The following is a 19,236-nucleotide window of genomic DNA, read 5'->3' as shown; positions in this document are numbered from 1 at the left end:
TGTGTCCAAGAGAAGATTATATATTTTTTCCAAATTATATGCCGGGTTCTCGATATTTTATACTAAATTGTGTCCATATTGTGCCAATAATTTGATTTTTTGTGCCAGATAAAAGGTGTTTTATGCTCATATTCAACATATGGTTCTTTTTTCTTGAAATATCCAAATAACACATTAAGGAGTATTTTAGCATCACCGTAGAGTATTAATTAGAATCAAGTGTCCAAGAGAAGATTAAATATTTTTTCCAAATTATATGCCGTGTTTTCGATGTTTTATACTAAGTTGGATCCATATTGTGCCAATAATTGGATTTTTTGTGCCAGATAAAAGGTGTTTTATGCTCATATTCAACATATGGTTCTTTTTTTCCTTGAAATATCCAAATAACACATTAAGGAGTATTTTAGCATCACCGTAGAGTATTAATTAGAATCAAGTGTCCAAGAGAAGATTAAATATTTTTTCCAAATTATATGTTGAGTTCTCGATGTTTTATACTAAATTAGATCCTTATTGTGCCAATACTTGGAGTATTTGTGCCGGATAGAATGTTTTTTATGCTCATATTCTACATATGTTTTTTTTTTCCTTGAAATATCCAAATAACACATTAAGGAGTATTTTAGCATCACCTAGAGTATGAATTAGAATTATGTGTTCAAGAGAAGATTATATATTTTTTCCAAATTATATGTCGGGTTCTCGATATTTTATACTAAATTGGGTCCATATTGTGCCAATAATTTGATTTTTTGTGCCAGATAAAAGGTGTTTTATGCTCATATTCAACATATGGTTCTTTTTTCTTGAAATATCCAAATAACACATTAAAGAGTATTTTAGCATCACCGTAGAGTATTAATTAGAATCAAGTGTCCAAGAGAAGATTAAATATTTTTTCCAAATTATATGATGAGTTCTCGATGTAGTGCAAACATTTGTTAGTCAAGCTAATATATCAAATAATTCCAGCAAAATGGTTTCATCCATATAAGGAAATCTTCATATATTTCTAATGAAATCTTCATACATTTCTACCGAAGACCCCATTACTATCAATTAAAATGCTTGCAGCGATACGTGCTCTAACACTATTCATTGTGCAATCTTTTTCGTGCGTCCACGCTACATCGTCATCACGAGAATAGCACTCCACCCACAAACATGTGTAAACACCACAATCCATATCTGCACCTTGTTGTCGACACATAACTCGATTCACATCTTCTCCCATGTTATAACCGCACATAATCCTCATATACCCAACTAAGAATCTTGCCTATGAAAAAATCACAACCAAACATCATTTAATATTATAAAAATATACTTGTGATATAATGAATAATTAATATTTAACTTACGTAAGCTCTTGCGGATCCAAGTGCCTTGGCGGTATCTATCGAGTTCCACAATTCAAACTCCTTTTTCTCTACTTTGTAAAGAAGCAAAAACCAGTGACTTTGGCTGAAAATTGGGAAGAACAAAAACCTGCACTTGTCCATCAAATTTCTATTTAGTGCTTCTAATTTTCCCCTCGAATCGTTTGTCAAACTTGATAAAAAATCACGGTAGCCATTATCTTTCAATATCCGCCTTGTGTTTAGCCTCGATAGCGCACCCAACACCTCAAACTAAGCAATAAAAATTGGTAATTATTATCTTCTCGTATTTCATATACAAAACATACTATTAAACATTGCAAAATATACGAACCTGGACTGTTGTATCCATGCAAAAGATTTCGAAACCATTTTTCCAACCATATCCACTTATAATTTGCATATAACAATTGATGATATTATCTTTCAACGAATTCCCAAACAACAAATCACACAGTTCGGATCCACAAATTCGAAATTTTTCATCTTCCCACACGATGCCACTACAAGAATAATAGTATTGTTGAATACTCCAGTTAAATAAAGGAAAAGCAAGAAATCAATTATAAAAATGGTAAAAATTATACCTTAATTTTTCCCCTTAATTAGAAAAATGGTAAAAATTATACCTTAATTTTTCCCCTGTGAGATAATCAATTATGATCTTGCGATCCTTTTCTGAGACTTCTTCACAACCACAAAAATCTTCCCTACCTTTGTATTTTTTAAGCTCCAACTCAATTTTTTCATCCAATAGTTTCTGTTCATCCGAACTTGTGTCGCCCTGCGAAAAAATATTTACCAAAAAAAATAAGGAAATAAAATATTAAATGACATCCATAACTTAATCTTCAAACAACAAAATTATACGCAAAAATTCAAAATGCATGATACCTCATCACTAATTAAAGTCAAATCTTTGTTTTTCTTGATTGATTTTTTTTTTTCGCCTTGGGGTGGAACTTGGAGGAGTGACAAACATATTTGGTTTTCTTTTTTTCACGCGATCAGTCCTTGTCATTACATTCTTCACAATTGAAGATATCACACTATCGATTGCATCTACTTGTGAGCCAGCGACATCATTAGATTTATCACTTTCATCTACACCTCTAGAAGAATTCTGGGGGAGAACATTATTTACTTCAACATCCAACTTTGTCAAACCAACACCATCACCTTTACTAAAATCTGTTACAACATCAACATCTTCATATTTATCATATCCTCCTAAATTTTCATCAAAATATTTTGCCTCCTCATATGACAACTTAACATTTTGGCCATCATTTATCTCCTTGTCCAGCTCTCCATCTACCCGAATACCAATATTTTTTGTCATCATTCCATTAGTTTCACAAAACATTTGTCTAAGTGTTTGATTCTCAAGGCGTCGATCCTCTGCAAGTTTTTCCAACCTCCTAAATTTGCATGTTATTTCCTCCTCCTTCATTTTAGATGACACCTGTAAATTTACCACCTAAAAACTTGACATCAATTCTCAATTGCATTCTAAAATACATTTCATGAATTATTTGTTTACCTTTTCATTTCCAGCCCTATCACCAAATAGCTCAAGTTCCTCACCGAATGGAATTATGTCAAATACCTTTCACAAATAAAAATAAACAGTCACCTCTGTAGGACTGAAAATGAATCTAAAAACAAAATACCTTAGTGCGATTTATTTTTTTAAGTAAAGCCTCCGCATCTTCTACTTTTAGTGGTATCTTGCTATCGCCCCACTTAAACAACCTTGGAAATGTACGTGGAGAGCAGGATAATTTTCCCAATGAAGGGACTTTTTCATATACCCAAGCCTAGATAAATAAGGATTAAAATGTTATGATACAAAAAATAAAAATAATATTAAAAAAAAAACTCACCATCAACCCGACAACACAACCATCCAAGTATGTTTTTCTTTCAACTTTTCCTTCCGAATAGCCAATATATGAATAAATTTGATCACATAAAAATCTATGTGCAGCATCTCCCCATGAATATCCAAAAAAGTTCGTCAAATCATCAATATAATAAAATACGAAGCGAGGTGTCAAATAGGTACTCAGAGGAAATACTATGCAATTCAAGGCAAACAAAATATACATCCTGAGAAAATCATCTAAATCTGATTCATCATTTGATTCGGCTAATAAAAGGAGATTTTCAGAAATCGATTTTCTCGTGGCTTTGCTAAGCTTCCCTGAAAAATAACGTGACAAAAAGTTTGACTTCATTTCAAGGTCTTGGTTAACCGGTTGGCCTCCATGCGGCAAACCGAGGACGATAGAGAACTCGAAGGATGTGAAAGGAACGACAATGTCATTTCCAAATATAAAGGAGGAGGATTGGATGTGGAAACTCTTTAATACCGCATCAACTCTGGTACTGTAGATGGAAAGTTTAGGCATCTTCAACCATTTACCAAAAGGCGTACCTATAATCCTTACTCGTTGCCTCTCATTGATTTTTGGTTCAACCTTGTTCATTATTTTTCTAAAATAAGTAGAAGAACATCTTGACATGACATCTCTTTTACTTTTCATTTGAGCCTCATTTTCATCAACAATTTTTTTTTTCCCCATTTCTGCATAACAGGAAAATAATAATTTCATTATAATAAATTTTAATACAACATAAACCTCTGAATTTAGTACAAACAACACAACATCAAGTTTAATGACATAAAATACCACAAAGAAAAACAATGCAAATCACACCAAAAAATCCAACAAACCAAAAATTATGCATCAAAACTAAACGAACAAGATAAATAAATCAATCAAACCGACAAAAATTGAAGAAAAATTCATTCAAAGCACACCATATTAATTCACATATTTTATTTAATATAATACATCAAACATATATGATAGCATAACGTAAAAAAATCTATACATGTAGAAATCAAGTGTAATGGAAAAAAATCATGTAATTATTTTCGTTCGTTCGATTCATGTAGCAAGCCGAACATGTTTGCTTTTACAACTCCATGAACAAGAACCTGAGAGCGTGGGTACTAAAAATAATATTTCTAATAATTGTTTATAATATCTAATTATTTATATTAACGAGTATTCACAAAACTTCAATGAGTCAATGAAGATTGCAATGAACCAATTAATATTTATAATTAAAAATACCCACAGCCTAATCATGTTGCTTAAACATAGAATCCATATAGATATAAGGTGCGCAAATGAGTTATTGAAACATTCAAATGAGCCGATCAAGAATTACAATTAAAAAAAACCACAGCGTAGGTGCTCAAATACCAATCTCGTAACCCTAGATCCCATTTTCTACACCAAATTTCAATCCAAAATCCTATTTTACAAATTAATAAGCACACAAGCACATAACAACATAAGAATTACAAAAGAGCGCAAACCGGGTTCAAGCTTCTCGAATCTGCGGAAGGCCCCTGCGAGAATTACAATTTCGAACAGGAAGGAGATTCTGAAAAATTGAATGGGAATGGAGACAATAACGTGGAGAAGCTTGCGTATTCCCGTATTAATGGCGAGTAACTACGGCATTGGCGAGCTATGGTGGCATCAACGATCGCATCACAGACAAGTGGAGGGAGGAGAGGAGACGGGGCGAAGCAATCCTGAGTTTGAAGCGATGCAAAGGCGACTATAAACCCGACTTCGCCGGTCTTTGGGCAAGTTTTCCGGTGATGAGCCAAGTCGGCCGATGATTTGGGGCTTAGGGATTTTTGGGGTGAAGAATTCTGCCAAGTCGCGTGTGAAGGAGGAGATGAAGGTGAGAGAATAACAAATGGGAAATAAAATGGTAAATTATTTTAAGAAATATGCAATAGGGAGTAAAAAATAAGAGAAAAGGTTTGTCAGGTACTAAATTTAAAGATTTATTAGCTTAGGTACTGAACACTAAGTTTATTTTGTGAATGGGGATTTTACTCAAATTTACCGATACTTTAACTATACCGTATATGATATGTATTTGATTAGATTATATATTTAATATTCTATGCGTGTTAGAAGAATCACGTAGGATGTTGTAGAATGATCTCAGTTGACTTACGATCTCAGTTAGGGAGTGTTTTGGAGAACTTTTAGTTAGGGCTGAGAAAAATATCAAAATGTCGAAAATACCGTCATATTGTATCGAAAAATTTACCGAATATACCGAAACCGTACCGAAATTTTCGGTATCGTTAACGGTATATAAATTTTTTTATTTCGGTATACCGAATATACCGAATTAATTTTTTTTAAAATTTTTCACGGTATAATACCGAGTTTTTTTTCGGTATACCAAAATTTATCGGTATATCGAATTTTTTTATATCCGGTACGGTAGTCGGTATAGAAATTCTTCATACCGAAAATTCGGTATACCGAATTTTCGATATGATATCGGTATGAAATTCTTCATACCGGTATGGTACAGTACCGTAGCCCTACTTTTAGTTATTTAAAAGTGATTCTAGTAGAGATTATTTTGAAGTTGGTGAGAAGCTAAAGTAGGAAGTGTTTGAAAATAGAAGTTGAAAGCTAATACAAGCTAAAGTTTAGTGTTTGGAGAATAATTGCTTTCAAACTTAATTTTTTAACTAAATGACAACCATACCCTTATTTGATTATTTAATTTTTTATACTCACACTAAAAAAAATTAGTTTATATATTATTTTATATTATGAATTTTGTATCAAAAATATTTTATTTTTTATAAGATGAATACTTGAAAAAAAATATATAATATTAATAAAAATAAAAATATTAAAATGAAAAAAATTGTATAAATATGCAAGATATGTACAAAAATGTATGAAAATGCAATATATATATTTATTTAAATAAATCCTTGTAATAATAATGTAAAATTTTAAAAAATATTTTAAAAAAATTCTTGTAATAATAATGTAAAATTAAAAAAATATTAATAATGTAAAATTAAAAAAATATTTTAAAAAAAATAATAAAAGCATATGTAATATGATAAATTTATTAAGAGTATATATGTCAACTTGTAATATTATATCTTAAACAAAAAAAGAAGCTAAAAAAGCATCAAAATTTAACTTCTTGGTTTTGGGTAAAAGTTGTAGAAGCTAAAGCATAATTTAATATTCACAAACACTCAAAAGCACTTCTATGTAGCTAGAAGCTAAGAAACACTTTGTAGAAGCTCTACCAAACACTCCCTTAATCTCAAGCTTGATCAGCTAATTTTATAGCTGCAATTGGCACGTGTGATTGAGAGGGATTGTGATTGAGTTTTTATGATAATCCAGATGTTTAATTTTACATAAGTTCGATACATTAATCAATATTTATTAACCAAAAAAAACATAGTATATCTCATGTATCTATATATCTATGATATGGATTGATATGTTTTATATCTATAGTGAAAAATAGTATTTTTGGCATAAAAAATATATTTTCTCATGGATCAGAATGAGTCAGCAATCATAATCACATACTAACAACAAACACGTAACAATTCACGTCCTCATATTTTTAGCATAATTGCTTATTTTTTTAACACAAAAGTAGATAAAAACAAATAATTTATCAAACAATTTTTTTTATAAAATTAATATTTTATTTGTCAAATTTAGAATATTCTATATCCCTCTCTTTTGGTTTGAACTTTGATGTAGTGCGTATCAACTACGAGATTTCTTCTTATCAACACATCTCGTCGACACTCTGGCTATGTTTGGTATCGATGATGGGATAAATAATATATAGATAAGTAATGTATTGTAATAAAAAAATAATTAAGAAATGATAGTGAATATAATATTTGATTTGATTGATAGATTATAGTTGATTTGATTTGATTGATTAAATTTTATATAAAAATGGTAATTTACAATTTTATCTTTTTAATAATAAATAAAATATAAATAATATGATTTTTAGGGATAATATAGTAATTTAAATTCAATGATTTGATTGATGTAAGATAAATAATTAATGATTTGATTGATGTAAAATTATAATTAATAGATGAATAAACAATATGATGAGAATAACGTATGATTAAACATGATAAATATATACAAGGATTATTAATAATCCAACCAAACATAGTCATATATATTGAAATCTTTCACCTCAAACCATTATTGACCTTTCGAAATATCATTTTCAAAGATTTGAATTTAATTTGATAAATGAATTCTTGCAAATTTTCTACCACTCCCCATGCATTTCTCACGGATTATTCTATGCTTCACCTGGAGTACTTTTCCCCCATGATGTGGTCAAATATCAATCATTGGATCATCAAGACATATGTCAATTTTCATAAAAATATATGAGTCCCACGTGATCTAATGGTATTGAAATAGGGGGAGAAACACTCTCGGTGTAGCATAGACTAACCCTTCAATTACATGCTACTAAATAAATTATAAATATTCATGTTATTTTTCACCATATAATATAAATTTTTTATTTCAAATAATAATTTTCCATATTTTTTTTATTAAAAATGATATAGATCTAAAAATTTAAAAATAAATGAAGAGATGATTGAATTTTAAAATATAAATAAAGATAAGATAGAAAGATTTAGAAAGAAAAGTTACTTTAGGAAAATAAAATAAAAATATATCGATAAAATTAAATAATGAGGAAATAATTATAATATTACAGATTTTTTCGTAAAAAAACAATTACCTTGTAATTAGTGTTTTCAAAATCGCACCGGTCGGTTCGACCAAAAACCGGTCACTGATCCAATTCGGAACACTCTAAAAAGTCATTTTAACGGTTGAATCACTCAAAACTGGTCGAACCAATCAAGAACCAGTCCCAAGAACTAGCCAAGAACCGGTTCAACCAGTATTTCGAATTTTTTTATTTTTAAAAAAAATTAGTTTTTTTTAAAATTTTAAAACCTCAATTTAATATTTTATAATATATATACATGATTATTTGAAATTTTTACATCATTAAAAATTTTATTTTAGTATTATTAGAGTTTTTTAATTAATTTATTTATAAAATATTAATAATTATAATTAATATTTTGAATATATTTATATTGTTATTTATTTTTCAAACTAGGATAAATATATATATATATATATATACATATTTTAGGTTTTTAAAATTTAAAATATATTATTAATGATATTATATTATATAAACGATTTTTTGGTCCGACCGTCCAGTTAAAACGGTTCGATCGATTGGACCGTTTTTTTCAAAATAGATCGGTTCGATCACCGGTCCGATTATGAAAACATTGCTTAATAATCACCTTAAAACAAATAACATTATCATATTTTTTAACAAGAAGTTATTGTACACAAAATTATAACATATTATAAGGTACATATATGCAAACATTACATATAAAAAAATTTGCATAAGTAATAAAAATAATATAGACTATTGCCCTATAAATTAAAGATGCAGCCGGGGCTGCACCTCAATCAATCTTTTTTTTTTTTTTTTTGTCCCCAAATGCTTCCAATTAAGATAGATCACGCCCACTCGAAAATCATTTTGTGCTCACTTGTTTGATATCACTTGAAAATTGACACCCACCTTCAAAATCTAGGCGGAAATTTTTACAAACAAGAATAAAAAGAAAATTGGATTTGGACCACACCTTTCCAGCTATCAAAATAATCTAGCTAAACTTCTAGCAACATTTTCTTGAGTGAGTTTATTGTACACATTGGACTATTGGTCCAATACAATTTATCTAGCTAATGTAGATTATTGCATTAGGGCATTGTTTGGTTTGATATATTATTAATCTATGTATAACTTATCTCAATCAATTTTGCCTTATTTTCGTCATATTATTTATCTATTTATTAATTAATAATTTTACATCAATTAAATCAAATAAATTATAATCTATCCATCAAATCAAATAATGTATTAACTATTTTTTATTTATTTTTAATTTACATTATATTGTTTATCTATGGATTATTTACCCTATCACTCAAACCAAACGGTGCCTAAGATGTTTACCTAATACGCAAGGAAAGATATCGATTTCTTATTTTCATTTCATAAAAAAATCTAAATAAATGTGGAATAACCACAAAAATTGTGAATGCTTTGGTTAGAGAGTTCAACTCCACTTTTTTTTTTATATATAAAAAAATGATTTTCTTGAAAAATGTAGTATTTGGTTAAAATGCTTGAAAAAGTATTTTTAGAAAGTAGAATTTTTGGGTGTTTGACTTCTACTTATATTTTCATTTAGACCATCTCTAGCAGTTAGCACTAAAATAATGCAATATTTACGCTATTTTTGTGTTAAATATAGTGCAAATAATATTTCATCTCCATCATTATTCACCAAATTTCTACACCAAAGAAATATTTCATAATATTCTTTAATTTTTACATATATTTCCATAATAATAATAAAAAAAATCCCAAGAATAGCGTTGTGAAGAGTGCAACTCCAAATTGCACAGTTCACATCACAAAAATGCCACAAAAATACTATAAGCTGATGGAGCAAATTTCCACTTTAATTTCCAGCAGCACACTATAAATAAAACCATTTATAGTGTGCTGCGGGAGATGGTTTTACAAATAAAAATAAAAACATTTTTCAACATTTATTCAAACACCAAAACTGCTTTTATTTTTTTTTATTATTATTTTTTATGATTGCACTTAAAAAAAGCTGAAATTATTGCAAGATTTCAAAATAATTTAGCTAGATTCCTACCAACATTTTTTTGAGTGAGTTTGTTGCACACATATGTCACGTACGATTTTTATATCTAATATAGTTTGTAAGCTATTGTCGATAATTTGTTAGCATGATGTTTACCCAACACACATGGAAAAATATCGACTGTTTATTCCCACTTCATAAAAAAATCTCGATAAATGTTGAATTACCACAAAGATTACGAGTGCGTTTGATTAGAAAAATCAACTAAAAAACACTTTTTTAAAAGTGATTTTCTTGAAAAATATAGTGTTTGGTTAAATACTTAAAAAAAAGTGTGTTTTTAAAAGCTATAATTTCTGAATTTTTTGTTTATATTTCTTTTTACAAATAAAAATAAAAATAATTTTCGAACATTTATCCAAACGTCAAAACTGCTTGTGTGTTTTTAATTAATGCACTTAAAAAATTTGAAATCATTGCCTTTTCGTTTTTTTAGTTAAAGGTTCGGAATCCAAACCAGCCATATCTATTGCCCACACTGAAAAGCCCTAATTTGAGGATCGATTCATAAGGGATGCATCAATTTCTTCTTGATGTGCGATGGAATTTGTCGATTAAAGCCAAAAAAGAGCAACACATAGTGGCATGTTCTTTAATGTTCACGTGTGCAAAGAAAATAAATTAAACGTACACATTTGTGGTGGAGATGAAGTAATATGTTGCTGATCTTTATAGGACATCGAAAGAAATCTTAAGACCAATAGAGACATGGATTTCGGGGGGCCACAACAAAACACAAAATAATATATGAAGCAGTTTAATTTACAGCTGGAGGTATCTTCTAAAATCTAAAGTGAATGAATTATTGGGTTAGATTTTTGGGAACAATGGAATGGGCGTAGGGAAGATAATGTAAAGACTTGTCAATTTAACCCCCACAAAAAATGATAGTGGAAAGATTGGATCTTTGGATATGTGTTTGGAAGCAAAAGGAAGTACAATTTACTTGAAGCTTTCTTGAATTTTTTTGGCAATAAAGCATGGTGATTGTCGAATCTTGAAGCCTTTGGAGTATTTTATGTACGGACTTTAAATTGTAAATCCTCCTCCCTAATATAGTAAAAATGATAATAATAATAATAATAATAATAATAATAATAATAATAAAAATAAAAATCCTCCTCCCTAATTTTGTTATAATATTATTCGTTTCACTGGTTCGACATTCGCAATTTATCTCGTCACTAGGCAGGTTCCACCACAACCCCATCTATTTGAAATAGATTTAGATAATGTTTGTGATCACTTAAACATGTGATTATTAAATTTTGGCTTTAAAAAAACATTATTATGTGTTCGTTAAATCCAAATTATGTATTAGCTTCTACTTAACTTAATTGAAATTCAAAAACTAGTCATATTATGATTTTCCAAAAGTGATTCTAGTAAAAAAAAATTAATGATAAAATCATTATAATCAATTATTTATCAAACACTGCTCACTTTGATTTTTAGTTTTTCTCACTTTTTTTTCCAAACACTACCAACTTGTACTTTTTCTTCACTTTTTTATAATCCATTGATTAATCACTTCTACAAAAGCATAATTTTTTGCAAACATTTTTCCTTACATTTGGTAGACTGTGGTCAGAAGTTCAGAGAAGAATCGATCGAGAGCCACGCTTGACTCATACTTGACCGAGAAACTAGCTAAAGCATAGTGTCGACACAAGTATGAGGCAAATGGGAAGCTTCATTGAGTTTAATGCAAGTTCGCGCACGAAGATGTACTACAATTTGTCGAATGTAGAATGTGAATCAGAAAATATAACATAATGTGTCACGAGACTTGAACACGTACAAATAAAGGAAGTGATAAATTTCCCAAGAATTGGGTCATTGTGTTGATCAAGTGGTGAACACAATAGTTTTACAGCTGTTTTCATATTACCTGAACGACCTATATAAGTGCTCATGAAGAGATGGGATTCAGACAGCAAGAAAGTGACATGCTCTTCAAAAGGGTGGGGGTGGAACAAAATAAATCTAGCTTTGCGTAAGTATTCAAATCGTAGGAGTCACAAACCACATAGAACGGGAAATGGGTGCAAGAAAAACAACCCCGGAAAAAAGGCGAGCGTTTCTCTCTGTTGATGTTGAAGTCAACTAGCTAAAATTTTCAGAATGTTTTTGAATTCCAGTGTACTTGGACAGCATCGTCACCACACAAATCCAAACCTTCAGGCTCTCAGCACACGAGTTTTTTCAACCACGGGCACCCCAGGTCCGTATATCAGCTGGCATCTATCATGGAATGAATTAACTAATCGAGAGACCACCTCCTTGAAGAACATATTTGCCATCTGTGAGGCAGCAGGCCGTGAGTAGTCAATGTTGAAGAAAATTAATTGAGTTTATTAAAAGAATAGGCATCAGAGGTGCATTTGTTTACTATGAACAAATAAACTACAAACGTACCTGAAATAAAACAAACAAAATAGAGAGAGAGAGAGAGATACATTTTACATCAACTGACCAAGAAAAAAATTTCACTCTTGTTTTCTTCTTGTTTATTTGTTAGTTAGCATGCCTTCCTTCGCGGAGGAACAGGCATCTGGCTGATGAGTAAAAATTACAGTAAAAACAAACATGATGATCACAATCATTCTATGATGATAAAGCCAAGTCAGTTTATATGATGTCTGTACATTTGGTTGCCCCACTTTCCTCGAGAGCATCAGAATTTTTATCGTCTATCTGATTATAAGTTTAAAACTATTTTTACAGAAAAGCAAGGGCAGAATTGTCATCCCAAAAGTTTCATGGAGATCCCACACATTCATGACTTGGTACAGTAATTGTAAGTTTGTAACATATGCCAAAGAAGAACTTGCTATCTGCTTTTACTACGGCCACAAATGACATAAAGTAAATGACATACAAAGAAGCAACAAATTTATTAAATTAAAACGAATAAATTTTAAGGTGAATTCTAATTCCATAGAGGTAAAAATATCTTAGTGGATTAAATTTGAGTTGATTTTGTCCATGCAACGAGTTGGACGTGATTTTATTAATTAACTATAAGGCCCGCTCTCAATAATATAATCATAGCATGGTGCAAGCTTTGCTTCTATTTAGAGATAAGTTTCTATATACAGCGGATGCAGGTTAAATTTCTGTGTTGCTGCTAGAGCTGCAGATTTGGGTTAGGCCGGGCCCTGCCAAACAATTTAAGTGTGTTGGGTTGAAATTTTATCAACCCATTTAGAAGTGGGCCTAAACCGGTCGTCCCACACGGGTTGGCCCGCAGATTGAGAAGGGAATTTTTTTTTTTTTTTTTTTTTTTCATTTTTTGCATTGTGGAGATATATGTATTTTTGTAATGAAAATTGTGAATGAGTCAATTGATCTGTCTTAATGATAAACTATGAAGTTGTTCAAAACTCACCTGACGATAAAATGGTGACTGAAACTTAAAGTCCACCAAGAAGTGAAGGTCACAGCTTCCTGGTACAGTTCCCGGATTAAACTCCCAGACATTTATCAAATGATCAAAAAGAGTGCTCTGGGATGAGGTTGTCTGGAAAAACACAAGGCACAGAAAATCAACCAACAGAACAGGGGTCAACTACACAGCATCAAGAATATTGACACAAACACCCCTGCAATGCATCATGTATGATGGATCATCTCAATCTCAGGCACTTAAATTTACTGCTATGATTTTTCAATAAGCCTAAATTCTCAACTTTCAAGCCCCGGAAGAATCAAATCAGTATTGGAATATTTTACGTCATAAATTTCTCTTGACAACCCACACCCAGGACTCAGGAGAGCCATAACATTCTACCATGCTCTTCGCTTTGTAACTTAGTTGTTAATTCATATCGGTGACATTGAACATGTAAAGCAAATGAGGATGGTGGTAACGGCTACAAACTTTTTTGATTATGAAAAAGCATTTTTGAGCTTATATGATGAAAAAACCCACTAATATTAGCCTAATCATTATTGTCTTTAAGCTTAACATAAAGAGCTGACGGTCAGCTGGTTCATGCTCTTCTACCAGCCAGTATAGCTATATATTATTTCCAAACAGACAGTCATGACTCAATTGTAAAAATCTTTCCAGAAAAAAAACAATGCTCAAATGTGGTCATATGCAACCAGTTGCGTCAACCAAATTATGAGACCAATGATCATGAAAACTACAATAACATTAGCAGTAAATAACAATAGCACAAACATTCTCCACGAGGAAAAGATCATGAAAATAATGAATACAAGTCAAACACTTGTCGTTGTCTTTATGCCTAACACAGAGAAATAACGGCCAGCCAGTTTGTGCATTATCACCACCCCGTCTACCATTTATGACATTTTCAACCCGACAGTCAGAACTCAATTATAAGGACATCTTCATTAAAAAAATGCTCAGACTTAGGCATTTAACCCGTAACTTCAATCCCAATGAAGACAATGATCATGAAGGGCACAAAAGCACCAGCAATAATTATGAATAGCGTAAATATACTCCAGAAGGAAAAGATAAATAAAGTAATGAAATATAAGTCAAACATTAACTGATATTCACCTTAATAAAATTCGGTTTTTTCAGCTCGACATGTGATGCATAACTTTCGACGAGAATTTTGAAGCCGATTTCTAGCTCGGCATCAAAGGATCCATCAGGATTACGGCGGGTTATCTGTGATCGCTGACACCATGGAAGAAAATCTTCGTACATGTCAACAGCAGCAACCACATTGAATAATTGCTCAGGCGAATATCTAAATATCGAAAGACAAATCAGCTCAAACAGCCAGCGCTAACAACTATCTGATCAGACTGTGTATGAAATTCACGAAGTTAAAATTAAAAGATGAAATTTATTGGATATGACATCCTCTGACGCATTTCAAAATTCAAAGGTCTCCTTAAAACTATTTGTAATGCACCTGATTGGGCACGGAACTTACCCTAGAACACGTCTTTCTTCATGTACTTTGGACAGCATATTCCCAACCTCACCATCACCACATCCCAAGAACCGCCTTTTTTGAACCACAATACTAGCACCAGAATTTTTTCCATGATCCCGGAGATTATAATTCCTGTAACCATAGCCAACAATTTTATTCGGCGAGGAATATGAATCGGTAACAGCAATGCTAGTCAAGCATCGAATCTGATCATAACCGGCACAATTAACTTTCTTCTGCCGGAACAAATTCCGGTGGGAAAACAAACGCGCCATCGCCTTCGATACGGGATTAAATTGAGGCATTGATGAAAAAACGAATAGATTTCTTCGTATTGGAACCCTAATTAATTCTTAGTTCGAACCCGGGGTGTGAATTTTGGAGAAGCATAAGGGGGGGAAAGATCGAAGATTACGCAGCGTAAAAAGGAGTTGAATTCAATGGAACCGAATTGAATTCAGGGGATTCTACGATTTTTGGACAATGACAATGAAATGGTGTTTGCCACACACAAATCACGATATACACCCAAAATTAGAAATTTGGTGATTGAAAAAAATATATACATATTTTCTCTCAAATAAAAAAATAGATATATGATGATTTCCAAAAAAAAAAAATTAATAATAATAATAATAATAGATATTTGGTAGGTTGCTTTCTAAATACATCCATTCGAGATAAAAATATATATATATCGGTGAGGATCAATATATGGATGTAAATGAGATGAATAGTTCGCGAACTATTCGGGTCTCGGCTCGTTAAAAGCTCGTTCGAGTTCGTTTAATGAGGCTCGTTAAGGCAAACGAACCAAGCTCGAGCTTTACAATATTCGGCTCGCTAGCTCGTGAACATGCTCGTTAACAGGCTCGTTAACAAGTTTGTAAGTCATCTCTTAAACGAAAAAATAATAGTATTGATATTTAATTTATAAATTTACAATTATGAAAAATATTGAAAAAATCTATAAAAATTAATTTATTAGAATAAAATTACAAATTTTAATAATAATATTATATTTTTTTTCAAATATATAATTTAGTTTTTAATTAATTTAATTAATATTTAAATTTATAATTTAAATATATTAAGCTCGTTTAGGCTCGATAAAAGCTCGATAAGCTCGTGAGCCATTAATATATTCGTTAAATAAGCTCGGGCTCGGCTCGTTTATAAATGAACCGAGCTTGAACATTCAAAAGCTCGGTTCGGCTCGGCTCTTTTACATCCCTAGATCAATATTTAGGATTAATATTTTTCAGATAAAAATTAATATTTTTTATGGCTTAAGTTTAACCTTGGATCCATCTAACAAAATGTATCCACTAAAATCTCACAAGATTTTGTATCGATGCTACCCCAAAAAAGAAATGAATTTTTTTTACTTAAAAATGTGATATTGTAGATAATTATATATACATATATATATATACTATTATGGGAAAATGATCAATAAATCCCCATAAGCAAACTTATATTTGCCCTCAGTTCCCGTGTCAGCAAATATTTGTTCTCACTCCCTGACAAAGTTCTGGCATTTGTTTCAACTCCCTATTTGAGCACAAAATACGAAAATGCCCTCACTTTCTTTTGAAATCCAATAATACCCCTAACTCTTTAAAAATAAAATAAAAATTACTTATAAGGCAGACAACGTACAGTTTCTTTTCATCATTCTTGTTGAAATTCTCCACAAATTTATCCATCAATCGTAAACGACTAATCCACCGATCGCAATATTGCAAATCTGCTTCGAATCGGATTGAAAAAAGTTGCTAATCGTTGTGAATTGTTTCTGGACCATGAAAATTTTTTTGAAGAACCATTATTTCAAAGATTTAAGGTATTATTTTAGGTTTTTAAAAATTTGCAGCCAATAAATTTCATTACAGTGTTTGATGTAGTGTAATTATTTTTATATATCCTTTTTAATTGAACGATTCTTTGAGATTTGATATGGTTTTAGTGATTGTATTAAATTTTTGTGTTATCGTGTGAATTGTACAGAGTTTTTTTTTATCAATCTCTGGTTTTCCCATCTGTGGGTGAGAATGAATATTATTTATTGGAATTTTGAGATAGAGTAGCTGAAATTCCTTGTTGTTCTCGATTATAACGATTTAATTCCGAACCGTAATGGTTTTAGTGCTGCATTATGACTTAGATATTGATAATTTTTTATCATTAAAATAAAAATGGTCTACTTGAATTTGTTATTGTGTGCTGTTTTTTTGTATGTCATGTGTTATACGAATGAATATATGATTTTTATTTTAGATCTTATTATATTGAATGTAGTTTTTTTAATAGTTTGATAATGAAATCTAGAAGTGATTCTTGTAATATCTCCTTTTTTTATTGTTACAAGTAAAAATACAGATTTGAGTGATTTCAATCTTCATTGGATGTAGTTTGATGAATATTTTTGTGAGCCTGAGAACAATGTGCTGAAATTTCATTAGAAACCATGATTCTTCGATATGTATCTCCACTACAGTTTAAGAAGTATTATACTTTCATATCAATGCACTCTAATCGACGAGTTCATTTTTTCTCGGATAGACATCCTGAGATTATCAAGGCAGCTGGACGACTATTTATGGGGAGTCATCATGCTTATTATTTGTAACATTTAGTAGATAATTTTGTGAAGCTAATAATACTAAATTATTTATTATTCTCTAATTTTATTAAAATTTTCACACACGATTTTATCTTTTTAAGCTCGCTGTAAATTATTTTATTTTTATTTAGGTGTTGAGAAGTTATCGTCGACATAACAAAAAATATTGAGCTTTCATAATCAAGAAAGCAATGTATGCTCCATCTTTACACTTACATAGGAGAAAGCTAGTGGTTATGGAAGTTGGCTCGAGCACGGACCTTCGAGGAGATATGCTTGTTCTAGTGAAAGCATTGTTGGTTTACGCTTGATTTAATGATTTTGTGGAACACACTATTGTTTTATATTAATTTGAGTTCTGGTTGTAGTGTACTCTTATGTATTGAGTTCTCTTTTGTTGTCGTATCGTGTGAAGTTGGTTCGTAAGTCATAGTTTATTTAGAAGTTGTTTGGTCGGAACTTATTTTTGTGTTTAAAGATGATGATAGATACTTGAATGATGAGTACTTTCAGTGATTAATTTATGAAATATGTTCTTTGTTTAATTTAGTTTTTATTTATGATTTGAGGCGCAATCAATATTTGATTTATGATTAAGACACATTTTATATGTAGTGAGCAGGGCAGGTCATAATGATGTTACTTTTTTTTTTTATTGTGAGGGTAAAATATAATTTTATGATTATAAATCAGATAGTCATTTTGTATTTTATGTACGTACCATGAGTACTACATATTAACACTTGTGCAACTGATCTCTGTCTTTATATCCTAAAACTTTACACGTTACAACATAAAAACAAATCGACATATTCAATATAATCGATTAAATTCGGGAATTTGAATCATACATTATCAAAAAAGTGAGTTTCATACTGCCTCAAATAAACGAATCATAAAATGTGTCATATTGCCTAAAAATTGAATATTTCATTCTCAATTTTTTATTTGTTTATTCCAAAAAAATATGAGATTATTCCAAATATATTTGAAGTTATCCCAAATCAGGGACTATGCATGCGTCTTATATATTTGACAAAGTTTGTGCATTTGCAAAGAATGAATATCTCACATTCCAGACTGTCTGTCTGATTATCCCGCAAATATCCGAGGTTGTTCCAAACATATTTGAAATTATCCCAAATCAAGACAATTGAAACTAATTTAATATCTCTTGAGAACGTCGATCATAGTGGCCCAAAATTTTATCCTGAGAAGTAGAACGTTATGTGCTCAATTGAGAAATATTTGTACTCTTCTAGCTCATGTGTTGTGCCAGATCCCATTATCACATATGTTCTTTAATATTGGAGTTCAAATACACTTGTCGTATTGCAAATTGAGCTAATCGATGTCAAAATATCACACTCAAGAGTTTTTTAAGTTTAGAATTACCTTTAATTATGCAAAGAATGAGTCACTTATATCCAATTTCTTGTATATTTGAGTCGCAAATATCCGAGATTGTTCTAAATTAATATGAAATGATACCTAATCTTAAAAAATTCGAAACTAATTTGTTTTCACTAAATGTTAGTGGCCCAAAATTTTATGTGATTACAATAATCTCATAAAATTAGACCGTGATTGTTCTACATA

At 30.6% G+C, this 19,236-nt stretch overlaps 1 protein-coding gene and 2 long non-coding RNA genes across 3 annotated transcripts; all 3 read right to left on the bottom strand.

Moving 5' to 3' along the window:
* Positions 1-1,190: 1,190 nt before the first annotated feature.
* On the bottom strand, positions 1,191-2,142 carry LOC140867529 (uncharacterized). The gene is made up of 3 exons (XR_012145181.1): positions 2,012-2,142; positions 1,365-1,491; positions 1,191-1,282 (listed from the first exon to the last, which is right to left on the bottom strand). It is a non-coding gene; the product is annotated as an uncharacterized lncRNA (long non-coding RNA).
* Positions 2,143-2,934: 792 nt separating this feature from the next.
* On the bottom strand, positions 2,935-3,356 carry LOC140881580 (uncharacterized). The gene is made up of 3 exons (XR_012150014.1): positions 3,269-3,356; positions 3,056-3,183; positions 2,935-2,991 (listed from the first exon to the last, which is right to left on the bottom strand). It is a non-coding gene; the product is annotated as an uncharacterized lncRNA (long non-coding RNA).
* Positions 3,357-12,180: 8,824 nt separating this feature from the next.
* On the bottom strand, positions 12,181-15,524 carry LOC140874916 (uncharacterized). Its single transcript, XM_073278402.1, has 4 exons — positions 15,009-15,524; positions 14,624-14,819; positions 13,478-13,609; positions 12,181-12,389 (listed from the first exon to the last, which is right to left on the bottom strand). Exons 1-4 carry the CDS (start codon positions 15,314-15,316, stop codon positions 12,267-12,269), a joined length of 759 nt encoding a protein of 252 aa, XP_073134503.1. The 5' UTR covers positions 15,317-15,524; the 3' UTR covers positions 12,181-12,266.
* Positions 15,525-19,236: the final 3,712 nt, after the last annotated feature.

This window comes from Henckelia pumila, chromosome 1 (assembly GCF_033568475.1).
Source record: "Henckelia pumila isolate YLH828 chromosome 1, ASM3356847v2, whole genome shotgun sequence".
In the NCBI taxonomy this organism is placed as follows: Eukaryota; Viridiplantae; Streptophyta; class Magnoliopsida; order Lamiales; family Gesneriaceae; genus Henckelia; species Henckelia pumila.
This window is presented reverse-complemented; position numbering and strand designations above follow the sequence as displayed.

Coding starts and splice junctions, on each gene's coding strand:
- LOC140874916 (XM_073278402.1), bottom strand. CDS start 15,316: ATGCCTCAATTTAATCCCGTATCGAAGGCGATGGCGCGTTTGTTTTCC. Junction 14,820..15,008: donor GAAGAAAGACGTGTTCTAGG/GTAAGTTCCGTG, acceptor TTCGATATTTAG/ATATTCGCCTGAGCAATTAT. Junction 12,390..13,477: donor AGTCACCATTTTATCGTCAG/GTGAGTTTTGAA, acceptor GCTGCCTCACAG/ATGGCAAATATGTTCTTCAA.